The 26,909-nt window shown below is 41.6% G+C and overlaps 3 protein-coding genes and 1 long non-coding RNA gene across 6 annotated transcripts in view; all 4 read right to left on the bottom strand.

Moving 5' to 3' along the window:
* Positions 1-398: 398 nt before the first annotated feature.
* On the bottom strand, positions 399-8,156 carry LOC115368281 (acetylcholinesterase collagenic tail peptide). The gene is made up of 17 exons (XM_030064337.1): positions 8,054-8,156; positions 7,757-7,866; positions 7,304-7,420; positions 7,014-7,058; positions 6,822-6,848; positions 5,613-5,684; positions 4,880-4,942; positions 4,711-4,737; positions 4,571-4,615; positions 4,248-4,283; positions 4,089-4,169; positions 3,451-3,547; positions 3,222-3,361; positions 2,483-2,602; positions 2,233-2,362; positions 1,404-1,506; positions 399-923 (listed from the first exon to the last, which is right to left on the bottom strand). The coding sequence occupies exons 1-17, from the start codon at positions 8,154-8,156 to the stop codon at positions 854-856; spliced, it is 1,386 nt and encodes a 461-aa protein (XP_029920197.1). The 3' UTR covers positions 399-853.
* Positions 8,157-9,884: 1,728 nt separating this feature from the next.
* Positions 9,885-12,614, bottom strand: LOC115367221 (cytochrome c iso-1/iso-2-like). 2 transcript variants are annotated; one of them, XM_030062878.1, is made up of 3 exons: positions 12,358-12,614; positions 11,771-11,948; positions 9,885-10,847 (listed from the first exon to the last, which is right to left on the bottom strand). In XM_030062878.1, exons 2-3 carry the CDS (start codon positions 11,937-11,939, stop codon positions 10,702-10,704), a joined length of 315 nt encoding a protein of 104 aa, XP_029918738.1. In that variant the 5' UTR covers positions 11,940-11,948; positions 12,358-12,614; the 3' UTR covers positions 9,885-10,701. The 2 variants fall into 2 exon arrangements, with proteins under 2 accessions (XP_029918738.1, XP_029918739.1); XM_030062879.1 differs by having other exon boundaries at positions 12,353-12,614.
* Positions 12,615-19,621: 7,007 nt separating this feature from the next.
* npvf (neuropeptide VF precursor) lies at positions 19,622-21,117 on the bottom strand. Its single transcript, XM_030062970.1, has 2 exons — positions 20,998-21,117; positions 19,622-20,002 (listed from the first exon to the last, which is right to left on the bottom strand). The coding sequence occupies exons 1-2, from the start codon at positions 21,115-21,117 to the stop codon at positions 19,622-19,624; spliced, it is 501 nt and encodes a 166-aa protein (XP_029918830.1).
* A 4,881-nt stretch (positions 21,118-25,998) lies between these two features.
* Positions 25,999-26,909, bottom strand: part of LOC115368199 (uncharacterized) — a 9,832-nt gene continuing 8,921 nt past the window's right edge. For both annotated transcript variants that reach the window (XR_003929000.1, XR_003929001.1), the window contains 2 exons: positions 26,555-26,713; positions 25,999-26,352 (listed from right to left, as the gene is read on the bottom strand). This is a non-coding gene — a long non-coding RNA (uncharacterized LOC115368199). The remainder of the gene's footprint in view (positions 26,353-26,554; positions 26,714-26,909) is intronic.

Consider the following 26,909-nt stretch of genomic DNA (forward strand, 5'->3'; position numbering starts at 1 on the left):
CAGTGTTTCATGTCATTTTCAGACACACGAGGATGACCACCTTATCAATCATATAGCACCACTTTTATAGTCTCATTGTAATGGACGGAAATACAACAGTGTCTACATGCTGCTGCAACATTCACAGATACTGTTATTGTTATTACTCTTGTTGTCAATATAACATTCATTTTCGTCCCGTTGGATATTGCACATTTGACATCCACTCCAACAGGTTCACACTTTTGGCAAGTACAATCACAGCATTGGTTAAAGGCAAAAGCTAATGGCATACAGTTGAGAGCAGTCTGCCAGGCGCTGCAACACATTCACATGCAACAACACAGCACTGCAGGCATTTAACAAATATATGTATTATAATACATCACACCTAAATATAAATATTTACACACCCCTGATTTGCATACTATATTTGCCTCTTTGGAAATTCCATCCTTATTAACTCTCTCTTTGCTATAAAATATGTTTTTTTAAGAACACAGCTTATTTCTGCATTAACAGTCAAGAATTCATTGACATTATAAGTACATTACACGGTCATAGTGAAAATATGTTGTCCACAACCACCAGTGCCGGTAACAGTGCTGCAGCTGATGGTATAACACAGTAGTGTGGAGCCATTTCCTGAGGCCAACAAAGGAATTAACACTCCAGAGGGTTCAGTCAAATCAAAGTTGACTCCCCTGACTTTTCATGGCTCAGAACATTAAAGCTTCCCCTTCGTAGTCCACCAGTCCACCAGTTATCTTTTTGGGTGAGACTCCAGTAAAAATCTGAAGTATGAACATTCCCAAAATGCAGCCAGTCTAGCTGCCATTTTCTTTGTTTCTTTTTTTTTTTTTCTTGAAGGGGTTCAGGTGAAATACTTGCAGCCGGTGGAGTCAATGAGGCAGGCGTCAGTGCATCTGAGCTGCCCAAAGGATCTGCAGAAGACACAAGAGGGTGATTTATAACATATGTGAGTGAGTGCATGAATGCAATCTTGTATTTACATTCAGAACTAAATATGGGACGACATGAAAAGTATATAGTGACCAAAATTATCATGAATTTTGAAATGATTAGTTTATTATCCTCTTAACTTCCCTTGAGCATTATTATAAAACCCAAAATATGACCAAACATCAGACCTAGCCCTCTTCAAAGGGTTAAAAAATTCCCAGAGTGCTGTCAGTGCTGCTGCAAAAATGTGACTTTTTAAAAATGTGCAAATGAAAATGTTACAATACATAATTAAAATCTGAAGCAGTGTAGCAAACTGTTCCCTCCCTATTCAGTGGCCAGTTTAAAGTACACCTTCCTGGAGGCAAGATGTGGTCCTGAATGGTTCTGGCTGAGTGACAGGTGGATACTGAGTGCATGTGTGTGCATTCACTCTCAATAGGTGTTACTAGTGAACAAACCCAGGGAGATAGGATTTGCAGGTCTGATAACCGAAATCCTTTCCATCACACTCCTCCATGCCTTCATGCCGGTAGCCGTCTCCACAGTAAGCCCACTTACAGTCTGAAGTGATGAAGGGAAGGAGATAAAGAGAATGAAGCGATGGGAGTAAGAGAAAGCGAGGGAGGTAAGGAAGAGAGAGGGAGAGGGAGAGAGAGAGAGGACAGACATTACTAATTGCTTTGGCACTCCTGTGTGTTACAGTGATGCCAATACAGCATTTTTCTGCTAATTTAATTGAACTGAGAAGTGGAGAGTGAGACAGGCTGACACAACGAGAGAGGGTGAGATTAATGAAGCTCTAGTAAAGGCTTTACTATGCTTACTCCTTTTACCCTCTGCCATGTGGGATCAGACTCTAAATGGATATACTGTAGTTAAGCTCTGCAGGGCACCTTATGAGCAGTTGTGCACAGAACAGAATGGTTGTGTGTGTGTGTGTGTGTGTGTGTGTGTGTGTGTGTGTGTGTGTGTGTGTGTTCTGTGCAGAGATGTAGTGGAACGCAAACCCACCTCAACTATGTAAATCCTTTTAATTTGCAGAATAGTTGCCCCACATTTTTGAATGATGTAAATGTTGATGTAAATTCATAACATATGTCATACAAGTAGTGTCAAAATGATGCAAATTAGGACATGAGAATATTTTATTTGAGTGTATTCAGACACCTTTGTATTCACCACTGCATCACTGGGTCTAGTCATATATGTGTGTGTGTGTGTGTGTGTGTGTGTGTGTGTGTGTGTGTGAGTGTGTGTGTGAGTAAGCTTGAGGGAAATGTAACTCACTAAGACAAGAGTCAGTGACAATCTTGTTGCCATCATCACACTCCTCTCCATGCTGAGCCTGCACTTTCCCGTCCCCACAAACACCGACTCTCTCTGGGACTTTCTCTGTGGACTGGAACGGCTGGAAAGGCTACAGAAGTTATTAGTAAGCAAGACTGTAAATTTCAATCTTATTGCCTCCAGAACAGTTTGAAAAGCTGCTGAAAAGCTGTAATTTGGTTGCATTACACTCCACGCCTGGTTTCAGTACCTGTATAGGCTTCCAGCCATCTTTATCTTTGAAATAGAGGGATTTCTGATCCTTCCTGAATGCTATGGCGTTGTCCATATGCAGACGGCCCAGCTCCTCCTCACTGTTTACCACAAATATCTACATGCATGAAACCAAGCATGCACACACACACACACACACACACACACACACACGTACATTCATACATCCAAATATACATAAAGAATGAGAATGACTAATGATGACTACATGTTCAGTATTGTTCCAGTATGCAGTCAGTGTAGATCTAATATTCAGATTGGAGAAAAAAACATCAGGGTTCATATGGTCATGAACATAATTTTATAAAAGTCACTTCTGGAAAAGTCATGAAAATATGACTACAGCAGCATCAACACTGTCAAAAGAATAATTGACTAAACAAATCATTATATTAAAAAATGTTCTTTCTTTATGTTTCACTTTGTCTCAGTCTGGTGATGAAAGTTGAAAATAGCTTATTTTACTGAAGCGAGTAAATACTGTCCACATTTTTAGTCAAGGCAACTGCAAATTATGTTTCAGCTTGGAGTGAAACTGTGTTCTAGCGAAGCTCACGTACTGTATTTGAAATATCGACTGATCTTTCCTGTGAAACTCCAAAAAGCAGTTTCTTTTGGTTATGAACATGAAGCTATAAAATGTGGAGAAATCATGGAAAAGTTCTTGAAAACCACCGGTATGCATCCTGACATGTTTTGTGTGAAAGAGGTCTTACTGCAGGGACTCTGTTGTAGCTGCCTCTCTGTGTGTAGCTTCCATAAGGGGCATTGCTCGCCCCAGCATTGGGATCACACTCACAGCGACCTGGTGGTCCTGGAAGACCCTTCTCTCCCTTCTCCCCGACTAAATACAGGCCTGCAAGACACAGAGGTCAACACGCATGTATTATGATGTGATATTACACTATAATAGCAACAGGCTGAATGTGTATGTGTGTGTGTTACCTGAGGCAGGTAGACCAGGAGGCCCGGGGAGGCCGTTAGGACCTGGTGGTCCAGTGGGGCCCATGACTCCAGGGGCTCCACTCTGGCCCTTCATACCCTACACAAACCAAAGAGCACCTCCAATGTTAGTATATACACACCCACAGTGAAGGTGACCTGAATGGCATTGCCACTTGTGCATAGCTGGGATAATCTAGTCCATGGGAAACGTGTGTGTGTGTGTGTTTGAGTGTGTATGCGCGTGCATGTGATCTATGTGTAGACTAGATCTAAGACACTAAAGACCCCACAGCCCCGGCGGAAGTCTATACTTAGAGCTGCAAGTGAGGCCTGAGAGACTGAATTAGCCAGTGAGGACATAGCTCTCGGCTGACAGAATGAGACATAGCAAAGTGTCACTGTTTGACTCTGTGGTTAAGTGATGTTGCTGTGTAAAAGTGTGCTGTGCTAGAATGAGTGTGAAATGCATGGAAAATCTAATGCCAGTGGTCTAACCCTGTGTACACACTGACCCAGGCCTACTACATGTCAAACAAACACATACGATACTATAAATGAATCCAAACACCCTGTCCACGAGTCCATCATTTTTCTTTTCTTATTCCCTTCAACACCTTCTTATATCTCATGCTCTTCACCTGTTTGCCTCTCTTCCCTGGTCGTCCCGTGGGTCCTCTCTTCCCTGAGACTCCTGGCTCTCCCTTTGGTCCCATCTCACCCTAAAAGCCGAGCAGAGTTGAGCAAAACTCAACATGATGTCTATTTTTAGAGATTACTTGGTATTCAATCATGCTTACCTTCTGTCCAAGCATCCCGGGCAAACCAATAGACCCCTAAATAGAGGCAAAATGAGAATAGGCATGTCATTTTTCTGTAGATCAGGGGCTCAAGAGATTCAAAATTGGGCTAATTAAAAATACTAATTTAAAATACTAATCTTGCCATTTTGGGACCTGAAAGAAACAGGCTTGCAAAGTGTTTTGAGCTCCGACCAGTAGATGAACAAGATGCTTTCAGTATCTCGCGAACTGACATGGCCCACTATAACCCAGCAGAATGAAATGCTTACAAACAGCCTAAGATAATTGCATCAGCTAAAAAATTACATTTCTCTACTTACCTTATCCCCCTTTGGTCCTGTTACTCCAGGGTCTCCACGAACCCCCTTTTGCGAGAAAGAGGAGAGAAGGACCAAATAAAGGATGAACAAAGGTGATTACTGACATGTAAGTATATTGGAACATCTAAGCCTGAGCTTACCTTATCTCCTTTGTTACCAGGCAAACCCTGAAAGGGGGAATATAACAGCAAATAAGACAGCAGGAAATCCAATAATTCTTCAAACACTCACAACAGGTAAATGCATAACATAGGATCTGATCAGTTACAGCCAAGTACATGACTTTGTGTATTTTGGTGTGCATCCAACCTTTGTCCCTGGTGGTCCCCTCAGTCCTGGTAATCCCATGAGTCCTAGATCGCCTTTCTCGCCCTAATAAAAATTCATAAAAATGACAAACTATGTCAGTGTTTCACAGTCTTTCATTTTTTTGTATTTTTCTTTTTGGTGCTGATGGACTCTTTGGCAGAATGACTAAATCCTGAGGGACATCAAATTAGTGATTACATAGACATGTTGAACAAAGTTGTGTGTACTCACGTGTGACCGCCAGAAAACAGATCGGGCTGCATACTGGACCATGATCTAACCAAAATAACTATCTTCACTAGCAGAAACTATTCTAGGAATTTCATTTAAGGCCCCCTCGACTCAAAAATGTGTTTTTCTAATCGGTCACTTGAATGTTTTATTTTCAAAAAACAGGACTAACTCGACATGGCTGCTTGACATGAACAATATTAGTGCAACAAAGAGAATTGCTGATTTTTTTTTTTTTGCATGGATAGATTAGCAATTATGATACAAGTTATGAGCCAGTGTGAGTCAGGGGTGGACTGTGACCATTTTCATATTTCATAGTTCTGCACAGACTTAATGAGTGCAATGTGGAGAGTTAAAATTAAAGTATTTAAAGTACTTTGGATTTCTTCACATTTATGCAAAATCTCAAGGTATTTTCAATGTGACACACTGCACCATTTTGGAACCATCATACTACAACAATGTGTCAAGTGTCTGGAAGGAGCAGCACGAGACTCACCTTGGGGCCTTCAGGACCAGGCCACCCTGGAAGTCCTTGTTTCCCTGGGAGGCCTGGGGCTCCGGTCCGTCCCTGCAACAAAAAAATCAGAAAAAAGCCATGTGTCAATTCTAATAAGTTAATAAGTCAAGATTTAAGAAGCTTGTTTGATACTGTACAAGGGTCTTTTGGGATGCACCGACACATTTGACCATGTTCTCTCCTTTCTTCAGTTTTGACTGTATTTTGATTTCATACAGTGTTTTACTTGCTCTTTCTTTAATTTGAGTTTAACCACATTTTTTTACAACATTGTTGTATTTTGTTTGGTTGACCACATTGCCATGATGCTCCTCTCTTACCCAGGTCTCTTCAGAAACAGAGATCTTTGGTCTCACTGGGGTTAACATTGCTAAATAAAGGTTAAATACAAACACAAACACAATGTATAATTAATATTAATATCTCCCTCTATGATTTCCTAATGTGACATGGCCGAGGACAAAACCTGGGATGCAGGGTTTAGAGAGTACCGCTGAGAAAACATTAATTAGGGGACGGGACTAAGAACTTAATCAATCTTGTTCTATCACCAATTCCCTCCCAACAGAAGAGCCAAATATATTACGCAATATCCTCATATCTCTGTGACACCTGCACAAGTATCCCAGTGCTGCCGTTCTAGCAGTGTGCTCTCATTTAGCCGCCTGTCATTAAAACAGCAGCCTGTAGAGACACAGTGGATCCTGCTGCTGTGTTGAGTGATTTATCATAGAGAGCAAAGGCACTTAGGGAGATTAGAGTGCAGAAGCGCAGCGCTGGATAGCCTGGATCAGCAGGACTGGACGCCAGTACAAGGGCTAATGGAGCAAGGCCAAGCAAAGAGGAAGAGTGGAGGGAGGGAGAAGGAAAGAAGAGGGGAGTGACAGAGAGGAGAGGAGAGGAGCGAGAGGATGATGGGAGACAGCTGAGGAGGTGATCAGGCTTCGCTGTGTGGTTAGAGTGGCTACTGAGACTAATGTAGCATGACCCATTTAGCAGTGGCAGAGGATATTCTGAGCATATCAATAGACAAAACCCATCACAGAGATACACAGAGGAGACAACAGGGAGAAAGGAAGAGAGAGAGAGTCCAGATCCCATTATGCCAAGGGCACGCTGGATGAATCAAGGAAACGAGAGAGAGATAAGTGAGGGAATGACACAAGCAGGAGGGGAGGAGTGGCTCACCTTTGACCCTGGACGTCCAATTTCCCCCTGGTGGAGGATAAATGAGGGGAGAGGAAACATTGCGCTCATTACAGTGGAGACATACAAGGACACACACACAAATACTTCTAATAACAAGTAACATCAGAGACATTCAAGTCAGTAACCAACACACCAAAACACATGCACAAGGACATACACACAAGGACAAACCTTCTCCCCTTTTGGTCCTCTTATGCCGGGCAATCCACTATGACCCTGAAAAATGAAACCATATTTCTAAATAGCTCACATATCGCCACTGAGCACGGTACATTTCTAGAAAGATCAATACTAAAAAGGTAATTTTGTTCAGTTTCCATGCTTGTTTAACAGCATTTCCATCTAAAATGGTTACAGCGAGCTAATTACACTTTCTGATGCATGTATGATTTAATCAGACTGGAGAGCAGTCCAACAACTGTTTTCATATGTGAAGCATTTAACCTAATGTGGGGTCTTACCTGTGGTCCAGGGGGTCCTGGAGGTCCAGCTGCACACCCCGGAGTCACTTCTTTATGTTGCTTCTGCTCTCTCTCCTCTTCTTTATCCACAGCTGGCTCTAACATGCCAGAGCCATCCTTAGAAAACACATCAAATCTGAAACTCAGTATCTTCAGAGTAATGATAAAATTTCCAACAAGTAGCCCACTGTGGGTGTAGCAAGCTTAATCATATAGGGGTGTATTTATTTAGGCACATTTGTACATATTAGGGATGGGCAATATATATCAGTGATATGGTGATATGGCATTAGTGTTGTCTTCCCTGGTTTGAAAGGCTGCATTACAGTAGAGGGATGTAATTTTCTGAACTTATTCAACTGACGAGCTCTTGATATTTGATTTTGTCCAAATTGCCCAGCCCTAGTATGTGTGTGTGTGTGTGTGTGTGTGTGTGTGTGTGTGAACACCTACAGGGGTCCCACGCTTCCACAGCTGAGGTGGCGGAGGGAACAACGGTGGTGGAGGCGGTGACATGAGACAACAGGGGTCAAACCTCATTGGCTCACCCAGCTGCCTGAGAGCTGACAGGGGAGACAGATAGCAGCGTGGTTCATCGGCGATCCACCACAATAAATCACAGTGCAGTGAAAGGTGCGTGTGCATGCAACATGTGCTCCTGAGATTGTGCAGCGGCCAGTCTAGATGATAGTGTCCAACAAAGCACATATCATCCTACAAGAAACGCCCACACACAGCGGCAGCACTTACCTGAGGGCGGTGGGAGGATGCTGTCCATATAGGTGTTGTGGGATAGGGCCCCTGCACAGCAAAGAAGAATGTGGAGGGACACTGCAGTCTTAACCAGGTCCATTCTGTCAGTTCACTCCCCCTGCAACACACAAGTCAAGCTGTCACACTGCCAATCACTCCCTGTGGCAGCCTGTGCTCCCTGCGCTTACTGGTGGCTGCCACTTTCCTTAATTCCCTCTTGAGGCTGTCACCACTTGGTCCCCTTCTCTCTCTCTCTCTCTCTCCCTCTCTCTCTCTTGCTCTCTCGCTCTCTCTCCCTCCCACCCTCTCTCTTTCCTGTCATTACAATATAGCCTAAACTTATTGGAGCCTCACACTGCAGCAGATGCAGGCACCTCTGTAATTCCAGCCGTACACCAACACCCCTCAGCCATGTGCCAGAATTAAACTGGGGGGGTCTCTCACTGGCTGGCGTCAAAACAAAGCTCTAACAGGTTCATCCACACAACCATATAGGCTATTCCAACAGCTCACATATGGAATAATAACGATAGATATAGCCTATTAAATAAAACAGGTGAAAGGCAGTGAGTTTGTATGGTCGCCAAAATCATCATGCAATGCAATGGGACTCGAAATACACAGTTAAATAACCTGAAAAACGAAACACACCAGTCCCGTGTTGAACCACGTGTGTTTTGCAGAAAGCTGCAGCACCGGTTCACCCAGCCTCAGAGGGAGCCTGTTATATTAGGTAATCACATTGTCCAATGAAACATGCATGATTTTCCCCACACCCTAGAGATTTAGCAGTCCACGTATTTTTTTTTTCTTTCTTTTTTTTTTTTTTTACGCACAAGATCCGTCTTACCTTCCAGTTGGAGCTGCCCCGCACAGACGCGCTGTCTGGCTCTAGCGCTCCTCTGACCTGGGCTAAATGAAATGCGTGATGTGCGGTCCTCCCAACTGTGGCTCCTGTCCTGTCTCTGGGCTGCTAATCAATGAGATCCGCGTATCGATCCGCGTTTTTCCTCAGTGGTCAATAATAACACAATTGAGGTGGGAGGACCTTCTCTCCAGCTGCTCCAGTGCCCTGCAGATGCCACTGAGTGCAGCCGACACAGGAGAAGCAGCTTTATCCAGAGCTGGTCTGGATCAATAGGCTATATTTGTAATGTAGTCTCTGGTTGAACAACTGGGATGACATTGGCACTCAGGTTTGGATATTCAGAGACGCTAGTTGTTTTCACAGGCGTTTATCCCCTCTTCTGCAGTGTAATGGCGCCCTCTGCTGTACATTTTAGTCCATGCACAAGATGATTTCATCTGCATACAATTCAGTTAATGGTAAGTAAATAAAAGGACGGTAAACTAGGAATATTATCATCAGACAAATAAGCAGTATAAACAAAGTAAATTACATTTTCAAAAAAAATATATAAGTTACACCAATCCGGGTTATATCCTCATTTCAAAGTGGAGGCTTACTGCTTTCTAGATGTGTAGGCAAAGGCAATTTAACTCTACTTCATGTTTAAATAATAGTGAACTCACTTAACCTCCTTTACCTCCTTTTTTTTAATATATTGATTTTGACTTACTACTTACTACCTAGTTGTTGTTGTTGTGTGTGTATACACACACACACACACACACACACACACACACACACACACACACAACAACAACAACAACAACAACAACAACAACAACAACAACAAAGAGCAGAAGACAAAGAGCAGAAGATACAACATTCAGTAAATGTGCCATTTCAGAATTTGAAGCTAAAACATAAGTCAAGTAAGGATGGGTATAGGTCCACTGAAATATTTCACTCAAGCAGAAGATGTCCACTTCAATCAAATTTTATTCAAGTCAATGAAAGAATATTTGTTTGGAAGTGTAAAAGACTAGCTCACTAAAAAACATGATTTAAATGCAAGTGCTGCTTTACTTTGTCACTTTGGTGTCCTCATAAAGCAAAGTGATAAATTATTGTTTTAACATTAATAACAATTCTCATTGTCAAACTATTATATAAAAAAACAATCAAACCCTTAATTTTGAAACGTGCCAGCATTAAAATAATGATAATAATGAAAATCACTCTAACACTCTGTGGTCAAAAATATTGCTAGATTATATCCATGTAGAACCAACATTACATCTACCTAACTAAAGATTGTAGTAGAAAATCAATTTAGCAAGCAGTAGTCATACAAGATAAAAAAAAAAAAGCAATTTAAAAAGAACAAAAATGCCTAATAGCCATTCCCACAGTAAGAATAAAAGTGGTGAAAATACAAAGTGCATACAGTATCGCTTTGTGCAAGCTTTGGAAAAGTAGTTAAGTTTGGAGCAGGATGCCATATTTTAAGAGGCATTGACTGAGAACTCTCCGGAAAACCCACAAGTTGAAGTAAGGGTGACTCACACCATAATTAAAAGCAGTCTCCAACTCACAAAAGCATGGCAGCAATGTGGAACAATGCAAAAAGCAGACCACAGTGTGCTAACACAGATATGAATGAGCAAATATACATACAAGTATATGACATGATGACAAAATAAATATATGACAGCCTCCTTTAACTTCTGTGTTTTTTCCTAAATGTATGATGCCTCCTTCCACACGTCTGCATGTGTGTTGTGTGTGTGTGTTTCCTTTAGGAGGTGGCGTCCTTTAAATAGGCTATAAGATCCTCTCTCTCCCTTTTCTTTCTAATCCCAGAAAAGATCATCTTGGTACCCGGGATGTATTTCTTAGGGTTGTGAAGGTAGACCATCAGTGTTTCTTCTCCCCACACTATACCTGGAAACACACACATACACAAGGGTCGTATGATTTTGAGAATAAAACGTATTATTTTTTTGGTGGCAATAACAATGTTCAGTGTTCAGACACATTCCTATACATCTGCTAAATGTGTTAAGGTGAATGTAGGGCAGTAGGTTTTATCGCCTCCTGTTAACAGACATGCTCAGACTCAGAGAAGGAATCTTGTCGATGTCATCCTGCCTGTCCAGACCTGCTGCTCAGTCTGTTAAACATAAAGATCTTCAAGTATTAAGTGCTTTTCCCAGTTCCCAGTTCCCAGTTCAATGACCATCTCATTTATTGCACGCAAACATACACACCAACTTCCCCAGAATGTTATTCCTGGCAGGGAGGAAAAGCCTCCACAACAGTACAGTGCTAAAACTCTCCACTGAAACTCATACAACTCAAGCATACAGACACATACCATGACCAGATTGGAATTACACAACATTTCTTGAAGGCAGATCTGCTTGGAGGCAGAAGTAATATAGCCAGACGAGCCGAGTTAAATTTCACTGAAGGCCTGCTTACATCTAAAGGTTGTGGTTATGAAAGAGAGAAAGAAAAAAATCTCTCCCATTGTTTTTCATTCATTACAGACCAGAGTTGCTTCTTTGAAATTGAAGTTGACTTGGTAGTGAACTTGAACTCTGAAAAGTTGTGGTTCTAAGTGTTGCAGGAGTCCTAAAACTTCTATAGTCTGTTCTCACTGTAATTGTGAGAGTCATTTTAATCCTCTGGATAGGAAGTTACATTTGACACTGCTGTGTATGCAGAAACAAAAGGTTTTCTGGTCACTTTTCACTAGGGAATGGCCTCGAGCTACAGGAATTCACACAAAACTTGGACCCTCCCCCACTATTTTTTATGGCCTGCCTACAATTTCAATCTGCAGCCTCAGCAGTGATGCATACCCTTATCGATGTTGGCCTGTGTGTAGGAGTAGCCAGGTGACTGGCCAGTCTTCCTCCCAAACAGACCCCACAGGTTGGGTCCCACCTTGTGTCTCCCCCCCTCCTCCACTGTGTGACACTGGGAACATTTCTGGACAAAAACTTTCTTTCCTTTCTTGATGTCCCCCATGACCACCAGCTATAGGGTGAGAGCAGAAGAAGTGACAATCAGCACAGACACAAAACAGCAACAGTTACAAAACAGTAATAAATATTCCATGGCCTACACTTGTGAAGATGGCTGCTTTAGAAAAGTATATAGCTATGCCAGTGAAAGTGTGTTAACAGAAGCCTAAAACAGGGAATATGAAAACCCTGTGTTTACTAGTTCAGTGATAACAGATCAGCTTTCCTTTAGTATTCATATAGAGTACATTTTGGAGACATCAAAGTAAAGGTAAAATATGGACGTTATGATGACAGGAGTTTAAAAAAAAAAAAAAAAAAAAGCCGCACATGTAGCATGTAGGAATACTGTAGTAAGTTTTTGTTTGGGATGGGCATTTGGCAGCGTAAACAACAGAATAACAAGCTTTAGCCTACCTTACATGACCTGACGGGATGAATAGAAGATTAGTTGTTCCAATTTCTCCGGGAAGAGAAGTCAACTTCGCCACTCCGAGGTGATCGCTCGACTGCAACTTAGTTTTGCAGCTTTTAAAAGAGGAAAAAATAGCCCGCAACTCTTACAAGAACACGTCCGGACTGAACCTTCAGAGAAAAATCATTCAAATTTCCGTCGGGAGTAGGTGAATAGGCGGGGATCGTTTCGATGTGCGACGACAATAATAAAACTACATAACAGTGAAAGACTTGCGCAACACAAGGAGGAAGATGCCAGCTATTTGGGTCACACCCGTTCGGTGTCTGTAGGTGGGAAGGGCGTGTTTAACAGGGAATGAAAGGTGTCCTACATCATGCTGGATCCAGGATGTACCAGGAGTGAAAACAGTTTATTTCAAAGCAGATGAAAAGATGTAATTTTGTGGTTCTCGCTTGTTACTGTCAACCATGAAGTGCCATATTGTGCAGGGGCAGATCTAGAGGTTTTTCATGGGTGGCATGGAGTTTTGGCATGGTGGCTTAGGGTAGAATGGGCAGCATTAAGGAGAATTAGTTTAATTTACTCAGATTGGAGGTGCAATGATAATAATTGCCTACAGCTCCTCACAAGAAATCTCCTCAGGGAAACAGACTCCTCAGACAATCTCTCCAGAGACCTCATAGTCTAAACCAGGACCAAGAGTTGTTGCTATACCGGGGGACATAGAGTGCTAAAACTGTCCTGGACAGTGGCTGTGAAGATACACAGCAGCTTAGATAAATGGAATCTGGAACCACCTGCGAAAAAACCCAGCCAACAGCACATATCCTCAATGCCAGTGAAAATCTTCAGAAATTGCAGTGATTTTACAACCATCAGTTTCACCTCAACTTATATTTATGCCTTTATCATAAATATTGGGCCATGTGACAATAACAGTAACAGTATAGTTTCTTGTAAACATTCGAAATCAAATGTAGTAATAATTTTATAGCAGGTAGCCTCATTGACTTATATTTTACTCTGCTGAGCAAGTGCTCAGTACTGCCCCTTGTGTCCAAAAGACTGTGTTGCACTCCTTTTTTCTGTCTGATGGCAGTGAGTTGCCTTGGCCTTTTCTCCACCGACTTTGCATGAACTTATACATTGTATGTAGGCTTGCACAATGTATCAGCTCATGTGTGTTCTGTCTTCCATTCTAATGATACAATGTATCTATTTGTGCAAAGCCTACATAGATAGAAAGTCCAACCAACCAATATCACATAGTAGTCTCATCCCTCTTGTTGTTGTGCACAGATTTCTACACAGTGCTGCATTCGCCTGAACTCAGACAGCAGCATTTTGGTACTGTACATATCTAACCCACAACATTTTTTTTTAGATTGCCCAAAACTGGGGTGGCAGCATGGGTGGCAAGGCCTTTTTTCAAGGTCATAGCTGCCACTGCATTCCACCCCCTAGACCCTCCATTGCTCAAGTGTGAATCGATTTAAGTATTGGAGGCTGAAGCTCTACAATAACTGCTTCCTCCCAGTTGCTTGCAGTCACACAGGTCTAGCATACCACTCCTCATGGCTTCACGAAGGCTTTTGTGGATGTCAGTCATGGTGAAGGAATCTCGTAGGGCTGAACAGAACCTGTTTGGATTTCCCTCTGTTATTTTATGCCCTAACCTTCAGCACACTCCCTTTCTGCCTTCGGGAGTGGATGTAGGGAAACCTCCACTAGATCTCCTCCATACCACACAGACATCCTGATTGGACCTCATCGCTCAGGTTAGGTGACAATTTCCTGGGAATTGGATTGCATTCATAGGGAGTTCTCTGAGTTTGGCATTCACATGTTCCTTCTGAACCAGAAGTGTAACACCAGGCATATCATCTGGTCTGAAATGCCCCACAAGGTGCAGGAACATTACTTATCTGCTCATTACAGATACATTGTTGAGCGCTGTATACATAGTCACCATCCCTGGGGAAAGGATTGCAGAGGTTGGAGCTGCTGGCTGTGCCATCAGGGTGTAACTGGTTGCCATGTTGGTGGGATTTAGGCCAATATTTACTTTCTAGGAGATGTTGTCATTGCAGGAGGCATGCCTTAAGTTTGTATTTTGGGTGTGCAGGGATCAGGACAGGTTTGGAGTGATCCCTCTGAAAGATCACAGAGGGAGCACAGGGTGTGTGAAGGTGAAGCAAACATATTAGAGCTCAGATTGGGAACATCTGCCAAGCTGAGTAGGGGCTGGGCTTTTGTCATTCTCTCATGCGGGTCATCCAGTTGTACAGCTGTATGTGTGTGTATGAACAAGGGTTTTGCCAACAGAAATACAAATATTTTAGGGTTGAAGCAGTAAATAAATCTAATATTCCAAAAATTGTTCGGCTAATAAATACATTAAAAATTACTTTAATTTCCTGTTTTCCCTAGATTTTCATTCAATTTTCATTTCATGTGTGTCCCCTCCAGCTTGTGAAACATGTTCGCTGTGTGCTGGCTCACGTTGATGTCTCAGGCTCTCAGAGTTGGGTTGGGCTGGGTTAGGTTGGGGAGGACCGTCATGGGTGATGATGCGTGCAACACCTCCCTCTCCCTGCTCACACACTTTGAGAACTGAAGAACATTTTCATCATGGCACAAATGATGAACCCAGAGCACTGAAGTCACACTGGCAAAAAGACATGACAGTGATGTATAATTTCTGTTTTCATAAGTGGAACTAAAATGTGATGTGTGCATTTGCTACATCGCCATGCCCCACCACTTTGTTAATAGCCGGTGTCCTGTGGTTATTCATCACAATGTCTCATCTCTCCTCTCACCAGATAGAAACCGTGCTGGCCTGGCAAACAAGCTGACTAGTTTTTGGTTTACTTTTTCCAATCAATCACCTCATGACAGAATGCCCCTCCTCCCCAACAAATCAGGAGGGTGACTTTGCAGTGATTTAGAAATGTAATCAACCATTTCTACTCTTTTACAGTCTCTGTGTCTTGTTGTAGCCTGGTATCTCTGTCTGTTTTCTGTCTTACTTTATTTCTCTGTGTCTACCTTCACATGCCCGCAGTAATTTGATTATTCACTACAAGCAAAGCAGAATAAGGTGCCGTTAATATGTGGTGGTGCGGTGTCCTATCTTTCATCCAGCAATTATGCCTCGTCGTCATATGCTATTGGCTACAAGCGTCATCAGTCAGTTTCCTGCTCCCATTATCTGCTTTGGCATTTCCGTTAGTCCCACATTACCCAGTGCTGAGACTCAAGTTAAGCTGGGAGGGTGGGATGTAAATGAAGAAGCTGTAAAAGTTGAGACTTCATGGTATGTCAGGCAAGTGTTGCTACTTGCGAATTCACCCAGGGCACGCCTTGGTGCTGTATGTGAGTTTTACATGTCCAAACAGCCCTTCAATAATGTAAGTACTAATATCACTGAAGGCGTATCCCCTAGTCTTAGACTTCACAAATGACTATTAACTGCTAGATAATTGGACTGTGGCGTTGGTATGCATGTAAATGCAACCAAATGGTCTGCTTCCGGTCTTTTTGTGAACCATCTTTTATATTACAATATGCGTTCCTGTGATTTTGCCTCTGTTTCTTTGTCTGTCCCCCACATACATACTGTTCCCTTTATACAGGACAGTGATGTGGTTGGCAGATGGTTTCTTCATCCTTCGTCCTCACTCCAGACTCTTTACTTTATTTATGATGGTAGCTGTGAATACTGTTATTACAGCAGCAACCCTGACCCAACCACTTGAGAAATAGTACACAACAAAACAAAGTGCTGTAATAAAGCTAATAAAAACATCAAATTGTTATATTTGCCCTATGTACAGTTATCTGACATTTTAAGATATGGCAGCAGATGACTCAGTACAATGTCTCCATGTGATTAGGAGAAAGCAATACATAAGAAACAACAGAAATTTTACATATGCCAACAGTACAAGTAAAATATTAGAAAAACTAAAACCAAATTCTGCTAAATTCTATTTAAAAAAGATCAAACAAAAATACATTCAACTGCATACTCTGTGCTCCTCTCTCAGCCATTTTAATTGTTGTGAAATGGCCTGCTAAAGGGTTAAACACTAAATGATTATGATGTTTACAAGTGGCACTTCACCTGATGTTAACCTCTATTGGTGTGGGAACTCTGTGACAGGAAGGACAAATGCCTCAGGAGAGACTTGGGCTTGGTTTCTGTCTCCATCTAGTGGTCAGTCACTGTACTGAACAAGGTGGTGAATATTCAAACTAAGTCTGATATCAGATGGACACTCTGAATATGGTGTGGCACCACTTACAACTGATCATTGATCCAGACACAACCTCCCCTAAGGTTACACAAATCAGTGTAGCATGGTTTAGCTTTCTAATTTGCTTGACTGTACATCATGATGTTTGTTAACTGATTTTGAAAGATATAATGGTTTTTATCATAAAGGTAATGACATGAGGACTCTCTCAGTACTCAGGTAAAGGGCCTCCACCGTGCTTGTGGTGTTGATGTTCCTCTATCATGGCTGTTTGCTTCTTTTTGTTCCTGTACCTGGAGGTTGGACATGGCCTCATTACGCTCAGCTAAGCACTGTTGCATTTACTGTATATAGACTTAAGCAACAGAAACTGAGCGAGATGACACTGTATGATGTATCATGTGTTAAGTTATTTAATCCTTGCTTGATAACTTTTCAATCAGTTGAAAAGACATTTATGAAGCAATTTCTGATTTTTAGTAAACAAAGATTTTTTCTACATATGTTCACAATTGTCTAATTAGAGCAGAAATCTCCCAGTAACAGAAATTTTCCCAAAATTTATTTATTTATTTATTTGCTTGAGATCAACAAATGCTGTTATGCTAGTCACTTTCTCACAACGCCATACTCCATCTTTTGGTTTATTTTCTCTGTAATGTCTCTATTTTATATTTAATGATTTGATTCTAATGCTACTTGACCAGAAACTAACTGGAAGTAGTCAAAGTAATTGCCTTAAAGGAACAATGAAGCTATTTCTACAAGTGAAGTAGCTTTTCAGTTCAAATTGTTGTATCTGAGTCTCAGGTAGACAAACATGTTTCAGCATAGGTTAAACTAAACTGAATTCCTATGACTAGGGGAAGATAATGTCACCAGCACATGCACACAGTAGCACTGTATAGTAATGTAGGTGGGTTTGAAGTCATAAGGAAGTGGTAGAGATAGGTGAAAAACTCAGAATACCATTTTGATTCCTTTGAAAGGAATTTAACCAGGAATTAGTCTGAATGTATTTTGGCTCATGCTTCTGCAGATTTTCCCCTATATTATGAAACATGTTAGAATATTTTTCTCCTTTTGTCTCATGCTTATTCTACAGTGACATCGTCATCTTGTTTGATGGACATTCTCACACTTAAAACTCTCAGTAACAAGTTCAGGTCATCCAAGATCAGTTAATTCATACGATATAGAATAAATTCACACTTATATCACCTGCACAGAAAAGTGCCCTTTTAAAAGTAAGACATGTGGCATTATCAAAGCAATTAGTTGAGGAATAACTTGCTTGTTTCACTCCTGATGGCTGAAAAAATGTCAAGGAGATGTTTATTCTGCATTCAATTTACCTGCTGGAATTAGATCCCAGTTTCATGTCAAAACACAGGATAGAGATTCTGTTAGTCTGATTCACGGTAATAGAAAATACACTCACACAGTTCTGCTCACACACAGACAGATATTGATATCTTCGGGCATGCATGCAAGATCTCTGGAGTGAGACTACCTGCTGCCTCCATGTGTCAGTTCGGGGTAGTGATGGTGGTACAGCAGGTGTTGGATCCACTAAATTCAGATGTTTAGTGAAATCCTCGAAGCCTTCCACTACCAGCCCAGCTCACACCCTAGGAGCTTCATGTCTGGTCCTCTGAATGCTTACAGCCCACCTGATGATCTCACAGCAGAGATGCTCTTAAAATAAAAATGGCTTCTCAGTCAGTTTTTTTGGGGGGGAGCTGTGATATAATTGATGTGGTTTTACCCAAGTTTGAAGGTGGCAGATCTCTCATGAATCAATTTTGCTTTATCTGTTGGCATGGCTTATATCTGTCAAATCCAAGAATTTAAGGGCGAAAACAGTCATTGCAGGTGTCCAGCAGAGGAACTTGTTTATTCTTTGTGACAGGCAGATGACAAAGAGGGTCAGACTGCGCTCCCCCTCAGATACCTCAGATTCTCCCCCTAGTAAAAACATTCAGACACAAACTCCCATTCTTTCCCGTAGCCATCACCTTACTTAGTTCAGGTAGAGCAATGATGGTGATTCTTTATGGGTGTCTACTGATTTTAACATCATATGTATCCAGCAGTGCTGTGTTTCTATAGGTGTTTTAGTTGTTCACCACTTCCTGCTGTGGAGCTTTCAGAGCCATGCTTGTGTTTTTGTAATGTTATTTATGTATGTTTTTACTAATATGGGTTTATGTCACTTTGCTGCAAATCCAATTGGTCTTCGGGGCCAAATGAAGTTTACAGTTGGTGTCTCAAGCTAAGCACAGATGTGGCTTTAGTCTGGCCTTGAGTGCAGCCACAGTGTGTGCCATCCCATTGTAGGGGGAGGGTAGTTGATGTGTGTAAAAAAAATTATGGTCAGAATCAGTAGTGATCAAGAATGGTGCAAAATAAACACAAACAACTCACTTTTTTTTTTTTAAATTGTTGTTTAATGTGTGTTTCCCATAAGTACATTTCAGCTAAATCTACATTTACAACTACATTTACCATAATTTTATGTGTATATATATATATATATATATATATAGCCCTCCGGAAATTAAAACGGGCTGTTCTCTTTTGATTTGAAACCTTTGTCTTCACAGTAGAGACAGTGTACATTGAGCTTTACATGCATAGATGCCAAGTTTGCAGTGTCGGCTTAATATCAACATGCTCTGTCCTCTTCATCTTTTAAAGGTTTTCATGCATGTCATTTTCTTCTGAGCTGCTTGTAGTCTAGTAGTTTCCTGTCGAAAGGGAAATAATACATAATAAACACAAATTTATTTTATAAATACATAAATATTCAACAACTACACTAAATTAGTGCTAATCAGAGTTAGGATTGTATGTCCAAAGGAGAATCCCACTGCACTTACTGGTGAAACAGCATTTTTTGAGGCACTGCTTCGATACATGGCTTCTTTGCTTGCAAGTTGCAGTGTCATGGTGTTGTTCTTTTGAAATATGTATTAGTGTGATTATGCTTAAGTGAAGAAATGCCTACCTGTACCAGTCAGTGTTCAATGGCCAATCACTGGCCAGCGTCCTGAACAGGCTCCAGGAGAGGCTGCTTCTCCCAAATCTCTGAGGCAGGGTGGGAAGAGATGATTCTTCCACATCAGGGCATTCAGCGCACATTCGAATCACTTCCCAAGACCTTCCAAACCTTTGTGGCAAATTGGGTGAGGACTTCGGTAACCTGTCATCATCAGAATCATACTCTCTTCCAAAGCGCAAGGGCAAGTTGGCATGCATGTGCAGAGGCTTGGCAGTGGGCGGGTAGAGTCTGACCATGGTCGGGAGGCTTATTTTGCTGCTGGTGGGGGCCACATGTATGTTGAAGTTCTCGAAATCCAAACTTCTACGTATTCCATTGCTTGTCTGGAGAGAGAAACATGTTAAAAATTCACATCAGTGTATTTTAGATGCGTTCTGATGCGTTATAGCAATTAATGGTATTTTCAACTAAGCTTGGCTACACCATTTGCATTAATGAATAAGAAGATGAAGGTGTATGTTAAAGTAAATCCTCAGTGGCTGCTGCTGTTTAACCTCAACTCCACCACTCCTGTTAATGGGTGTGCCATTGCTGCACGGTCGTGCTTTGTTCAAATCCCCAAAACTTTATTTTAAATTATAGTGGAGATCCCAAGGTTTCCAAAGATACCAAATATGTCCTGATGCACAAGACATCTAGTTTGATGTGATGCTGCAGCGATAAAACAATGGCATCTTGATTTTGAATATTTCACAGAGTAGAAGCCTAATGTAGCTTCAGTGAAATGTTGCAACAAGCAGATACAGAATTTTACAAGAATGGCATGTGTTTATGTGCTTTTGTTGTACAGTGTGGAAATATATAGTTTTTTCTAATGTTGAAGCTACCTAAGGTGGAAAATTAAGGGAATATCTGGCCTGACTTTCAAGACAGTCGACCACTCTTCCATCTGTGTTATGACCTTTTATAATTATAAAATCAATCTTCCTCAGCACTTAACATTATAATTCCATATTTTGCCATCAATGCTTGCCTTTATTTCTCCCTGCTGGCATGGCAGTAATTGCATCAGTTTCTACAGTACAAGAGTACAGTGGGAAACTTGGGAAAATGTGGTCAAATAGGTAAAAAAAAATGGGTAAATTTGATTTCACTGGATAGAAAATTAGTTCTTACATCGTACTCAGGCTCAGCCTTGTCAGAACCTTGTCAGGCCCTTATCATCTATTTCCAGTACAGGCCAATGTGAATGTGTGGCATTTTAGCAAGTGTCATGTCATGTCTAACTCAGAGAGCACAAGACAAATCTGAGAAGAAGAAAAAAAAAAAAATCTAGCAGCCCGGTAGGAGACATAGCCTGGCTTTGCTGCGCTCTTACCTGTTGGTGTGGCTGTCTTCTGACAGTGTGTCTGCTGTCATTGCGGATGGATTTCCCATAGACCTGGAGATCAAAGGCTGCTATTCTGTCATGGTGTCCCAGCATCAAGAGGGCGAACATTGTCAGTAACATGTTAACAGCAGAGGGACACATGCCTTACTTCCTGTGGACCAGGCTGGCTCCTCATATTAAAGACCACTGTCAACGTCACCTATGGCGTGTGTTGGGTACACCCACATACATTCACACACGCACATGCACACTTTGATGCACTGATCTGTCTTGACCCATCCTCATGCCACATGCACGCGCACACACATACACACATACACACACACAGACATAGACATATGTATCTGGATGGACTTCCTCTGCCTTTAAGCGTCACAAATTCCTGACTTGCTGATCACCAGCTCGGAGAAAATATATTTTTAAAAGTATGTATGCCCTAATTGGACTACGAAATGAACAAGTTCCTGAGTTTGTTAAAGCAGGAACATGACAGGTGCTCATAGCAACTGAGAGGTGGTGCTCTATAGGAAATATGACAGGAGAATATCAATGATGCGTCAAAAGAAACGTTAATTGTTGATGAGCTTTTGTGTCCATGAAAAGGCGAAGGACTGAAAGAGCTAATCAACGCACACACTCCTTAAAGAGCACAATGCTGAATTTACAGTGGGGGTGGCAACATAAATCTCAAGATTTAGAGGCCTTTTAAAGGACCATGATATCACCTGATGTAGCGCTGAGGAGAAACAAAATGAAAAACAGTATGTCAGAAAAAACATTGTCTTTGTTCTTTTTTGTCCATGAAACGCCCTAATGAAGCAACTCGCTACTTCGCTTGTTGAGTTTTACCAAAGAATTAAAGGTAATGAAGCCTTAACATGACCAAATAAGTTGTGTTATACTGTAAGTATGCAGGGCAGATTTGATGGAACATAATTGTGATCATGGCATAGTAGTAAGACATCAGTATAGGTATCTGGTATATGCAGATACACACAAATAACACTGCATCAGTTTCTTGATATGATCTAGATCAGAGGTTTTCAAACTGAGATACGGGCCTCCCCGGGGGGGGCACCATATAGTTTCAGAGCAGGTTCAAGGACAAAGGGTAAAAAAAACAAAAAAACAAAAAAAAAAAAACAGATTTTTTATTTAAAAAAAATAATTTTTAAAAAGAAACATGCTGTCAATAGCCTAAGTAGGAGTCATTTGATAAAGTGAGATAAAGAGATAGTTCACAGGTAGTTCTGAACCAACAGGCCTTTTCATGTGTTTGTGTGCCATTTGAAGTTAGTCAGTCAGCAATATTAGACTATCATAGCTTAGTTGTTGGATGTCTGAGAGATCAAATAGTTCCTACATGATCCCACAGACATCCTTGTACTGAGATAAGCTACAGTAAGTGGGGTACCATTTACTCAGCTTTGGTCTCAGGGGTGCACACAGTCTCAGACTTTCAAAATCCCTGATTTATACTACATTTTAATTTCCCTACTCAGTCTTTTCTTCCATAGGTTTTATTTTGCATTCTTAGGTTTGCTCAAAACCCCAAAACATAACTAGAAATTAGCAATGAATGAGGTGTCCATTGTAGGGAAAAACAGTAATTCTGAAATGTATTTTTCAATTTCTCCAAAATTCAGAGGATCCAGTCTGTATAATGTTGTGGTAAGCTTTTTTTTTTTTTTTTTTTACCCTAAAAAGTACAACATGTTGTCCAAATTTTGTTTTGATGCTTTATAGTTTTCAGATGGTACATATCTTAGTCCATAGCAAAAAGGTTTGAAAGTTGACAGGTAAATTTCTCACAAAATGGGAGCTGTTTGTTTTCTCTCTGTCTCTCGTGGCAACTGCTATTCATTTACCATTGCCGCTGTGAAACTGGACACACCTAGTAGAGAACATCCAGCCTGGAGAAAAAAAAAAAATTGCAACATGGGAGCTGGAATGACGTCGTTCGCCATTCAGGCTCTGAATGCGTTAATGGCATTTTTAAATGAACGAATGAGTCACTGGTGCTATATTTGCACCCAGAGCAGACAATGTGAGGAATGCTGTGTGTAAGATATAGAGGATTATAATGACAACCCACAGGGAACTTTAATTTGATCCATGCCTCAAGATCCTGACATTATTGCCATTTTGCCACTGTTGCCATGTCCAAGGCTAACTCTGAGTGTCTGTGACTTTGTAGCGTTTGAAGTTCGAAGTCTCTCACTGGAAAAAGTATCTAACCGGCATCTGGTTTTGGTGATGAAGTAACAGCCTTAAGATGTTTTTTATGGCCGTGTTTTCTGTCTCTCTCTGTATTATCATTTTCCTCCCACCTCCCCGTCAGCCCTCCTCTTTGTGCTCTCTCTCTGTCATCCTCTCTGCGGCTCGCTCTCCCTCTCTGACCTCGACTGCAGCCTGCAGACTATGGGGGTCAGGATTTACGATCCTGTCTCCAACACTTATCCAGAGACTTATCCGCAGAGGGCCTCCCTACCTCAAGCTCTCCCTTTGTTCTTTCACCGGGCTATCCAAGCACTCCTTCAAAGACCTTGCTCACCGCCACTGTAATTCTCTCTCCTTAATGTTTTTAATGTGCGTCCCTCTCAGCCCCGGCTGCCTTTTCATCTTTCCATTTTCTTGCTTTCGCTTCTGTCTCCCTCCTCTCCTCTCTGCCTCTCCCTGTCTGTCGGCTTGCTTGAAGACAGGCAGTGCCTCCTTGTCGAGGTTTAATTGAACAGACTTTGCATCTCCCATCCTTAATGTCTTTTTGGACTGATCTTGCACCCTTAATGTTGCATGTTTATCAGCTGCAGATCACTTTTATGAGACCTGCCAGATTTCTTGAAATGCTATGCTGCAGTGATAATGTCCGCCATGTCGTACTGTCTGTCTGCCTTGGGATTTCGTTGTCTTTTGTGGACGACTAATGAAGAATAAAGGAAGGAACTCACTGACAGAGAGAGATATATGGAGATAAATCCAAAGACTCAGAGATAAGAGAAAGATCGAGAGACGGGAGCGAGATAGGAAAAGGAAGCAGAGAGGCACAGGCCACAAAGAGACCCCTGATCCTCGCCTGTTTCCCTCCGTCGAGGATCTGGCATCGTTCCCAGAATTCCGGCCCGGGACTGGGACACCCTCGGATTCTCGGGATGATTTGTGGGAACGCGCCGTTATCCCCCTGTTGAGCTGATTTATGTGGAGTTTTATCTTCCCCCTCACTTAGACATCAGCTGGGTCATCATCACAACACTCTACATGCCTGTATACTCAGCATGGAGACACATTCATCAAGGCCTTCTGACGGGTTATAGTTTTATCAATGATCAAATCCATTTCTATGTGATCGCTGCATTGTGATGGATGGGAAGTGCAACTGACGCCAGGCAGACTGACACACAGGCTCGTATTATACAGTATGTGTGGCCACTGTAATCCCTGTACTGTTTTATTGTGGTTGTGGTGGGTAATGATGATAGCAGACCCAAATCTCTCATACGACCGCATCCAGTTAAAAGGTACCCGACTAAATAACCTCAACTTTATAGATAGAGGGTTCAGGAGAGAGAAGAGTATCAAAGGAGGTGAAGTAGGCCCAATGCAAACTGCAAACCAAAACACATATAAAGTGATCTATCTTTCCTCAGTATAAACTCTATAAATTAAAGGAATAGTTCACCCAAAAGCTACATATTTTGTATCATTTACTCACCCTGAGTCATCTTTAATACCCAATGAAAAAAGTTTTAAGTGCGTTTTATAGTCAAACATAAACATAATTTAAAGTGTGAATGTAAGTGCAGCAGCACTTACATTAAATCTTTTATACTTTTGCATTTTTTCTTCTTTTTTGTTTTTTTTTGTGTAAGTACACTGGTTTGGGACGTACTGAACGACGTGCGATTAAAACCTTTCATTCTTTCTTTTGAACATTCAAGACAACTCAGGGTGAATAGATGATATAATAAAATTTCTTTAGGTTTTGTATAATCATATGAAAGCATTTAATCTGTTACATATGGACACACCTGCACACACACACACACACACACACACACACACACACAACACACACTGAACAGTTCTCACCTCTCACTAAACCATTTAATTTTGACCTAAATCTGTTACACCTTTGGTAGATTCCACATCACTAAATCTGCGAAGACTTCACCAACCAAATTATTTCTCTTTGACTTTGACTTACTTTATCATCAATTAGTGCAGGTATTGTGCAGTCACAAATTCTGACAGGAACACTTTTGCCCACTCTCCCATACATTTTAAAAGAGACCTTGTATTTGTGCTTTGCTGTTTGCCAGGGTTTGGTAGTTTCATTGTAAAACCAGTAGATGGCACACTAGGTTTAAATTTTCCAAACCAGCTTGGAGATTTCTCTGTATCGATCTCCTGGCTGAATTCTACTTCTTAAACTGTTAATTGTAATTCAGTGACTGTCAGTGTTTTGGTCTTTGGGTGAGCAGATGGATTTTGTGTCGCCTTCTGCTAAGTAACGTGGATCTCTGAATAACATGTTGCACATTGTCAAGGCCATGGTCCACCAGGTGGCGCTCTAAGACACTTGTTCTCTGCATTGTGTGCAAGGAAGGAGGAGCGCCAGTGAGGAGGCGGAGTGCTTGAAGAGGCTGTCCTAGCTGAAGAGGGAGTGTCCTGGTAAAAGGGGAGGTGTTTTGATGGCTGTCATGGCGGGGAGGGGCTATTAGCAGTAGCCAATCAGAGGTTTGTAGAAATTCACCAATGAGAGAAGGAGAGAGAAAGCCTGGGGAGGCGGCCAGGAAGCTGAGCAAATGACCCTTGATGAGAGAGAGGAGGTGGTGGAGGAGGAGGAGGAGGAGGAGGATGGGAAGGAGAAGGGGCCCTGGGAGAAGGGTGTGTGTAAGAAGTATAGGGTTGGTTGAAAAATCTGCCACAGCACATGTTTTGGCTTATGTTTTTACTGTAAGATATATTTCTTTTCCCAAACATAAACGCAAAAGTGTTGAGACAAATATCATATGGACGCCAGAGAAGATGAGCGATTGAGATGCAGCAATAAAGCTGAGCTAAAAATACTGCGATGACAGAAATAGAGAGGCCAGAACGAGGAGACGTGTTAAGGAAGGAATCACAGTGGTTTTGAACAGGAGAGTGCAATTAAACTTGACAACTGATAAGGAGGCAAAGAGGAGCAAGAGGGGAGGAAAAAATGCAAATGGAAAACAAAAGGCAATATATCACAACTGTTGAGGAAAATATCTGCCCACAAGTTTGGTGTTTTTCTTTCTCCCACTTGATTTGAATGTTTACACGGTCGTTTAGGTGGTGAGTGAGTTTCATGATCCTTGTGCCCTGAAATTCAAAGACATTGGTGTCAAAACAGAAATGTGCATTCCTTTTAATCATTCTTTTTACAGAAGTAAATTTTTTTTTGCAGCTATGTTGTACGTCTGATGAAGTGAGGATGAAGTGGGGGAAAAAAGGTAGAATAGAGGAGCACAAAGAGAGAGAGAAAGGCTGAGAAAGCAGTCTTTGCCTCAGTGTCTCTCCTGACCTCTGGGCCGTCACCTCGCTCCCAGTTGGATGGCCGGATTGGCTGCTGGTCAGCGGGTCACTGGAGGTCAAAGGTTACCTTGACACCCACACAGAGAGCTACACTGCAGCATGCACCCCCCCTGCCACCGTCTCCATGCAGCTGTACCCTGCGCAGCACCTAAAGCAAGAAAGAGAAAGACAGAGAGGGAGAAAGGAACATTGTATCAATCATATTTGTTTGCCTCCAAAACACATTTATTTGCACTTGTCCAATGTGTTCCCATTATTTCATCGCTAATTGAAATTTAAGAGTCAAGTAAAAATCTTTTTCTATTAATAATTTCCCAGTAATAATATGTTCCACTCAAGCCATT

Source organism: Myripristis murdjan, chromosome 11 (assembly GCF_902150065.1).
Source record: "Myripristis murdjan chromosome 11, fMyrMur1.1, whole genome shotgun sequence".
Taxonomy (NCBI): Eukaryota; Metazoa; Chordata; class Actinopteri; order Holocentriformes; family Holocentridae; genus Myripristis; species Myripristis murdjan.